The sequence below is a fragment of the Pteropus alecto genome, unplaced genomic scaffold (assembly GCF_000325575.1).
Source record: "Pteropus alecto unplaced genomic scaffold, ASM32557v1 scaffold700, whole genome shotgun sequence".
NCBI classification, from domain to species: Eukaryota; Metazoa; Chordata; class Mammalia; order Chiroptera; family Pteropodidae; genus Pteropus; species Pteropus alecto.
Genome location: NW_006429611.1, coordinates 143,987 through 144,573, shown reverse-complemented (window position 1 = coordinate 144,573; position 587 = coordinate 143,987). Strand labels below are relative to the sequence as shown.

General features: G+C 70.2%; 1 protein-coding gene across 1 annotated transcript in view; it reads right to left on the bottom strand.

Moving 5' to 3' along the window:
- Positions 1-587, bottom strand: part of AGRN (agrin) — a 31,352-nt gene that overhangs the window by 13,319 nt on the left and 17,446 nt on the right. The window contains exons 4-5 of the mRNA XM_025045773.1: positions 314-538; positions 5-229 (exon numbers count right to left, since the gene is read on the bottom strand). Of these exons, the coding sequence (XP_024901541.1) occupies positions 5-229; positions 314-538 (450 nt within the window). The remainder of the gene's footprint in view (positions 1-4; positions 230-313; positions 539-587) is intronic.

Genomic DNA, 587 nt, shown 5'->3' with positions numbered 1-587 from the left:
CCACCTCGAGGCTGGCAGTGCCCAGAGCGCACTTTCTGGAGGAGGAGGCCGCGGGCAGCCCCGGAGCGGTCCATGACACAGTCGTTGTCGTAGGTGACCCCATCATCTCCGCACACAGGCGCCTGCCGCGAAGGACAACTCTCTGGCCGAAGGAGCATCTCAGGGCGCCGTGTGCGTGGGTTCACGCGGCAGAGGCGGCTTGGGTCGTTGAGGGCGCCCTGGCAGGGGTCTAGGGGGCAGGAAGACGGAGGTCAGGGAACCGCGACCCTGCGCAGCCAGAGCTGACGCCAACCTGCGCCCGGGCGGCGCTCACCGCAAGGGCCGTCGAACTTCTTGAAAATGTTCTCCTGGCGGGCGCAGGCGCGGCTCAGGAGCTGGCACTCGCTGGCATAGTCGGCGCCGTCACTGCCGCACACGGGGCCCTCGGGGGCCCCCCGGCAGGTCGTGGGACACAGGCACGTAGCTGTCTGTCCATCAGCCGAGCGCGCGCAGGTGCTACCGAAGCTGCAGGTCACGTTGGAGCAGGGGTCCCGGGACCCTGTGGGCAGGCCCGGGTGGAGTCACGCAGGCGCCCCCTCCGCCTGCGC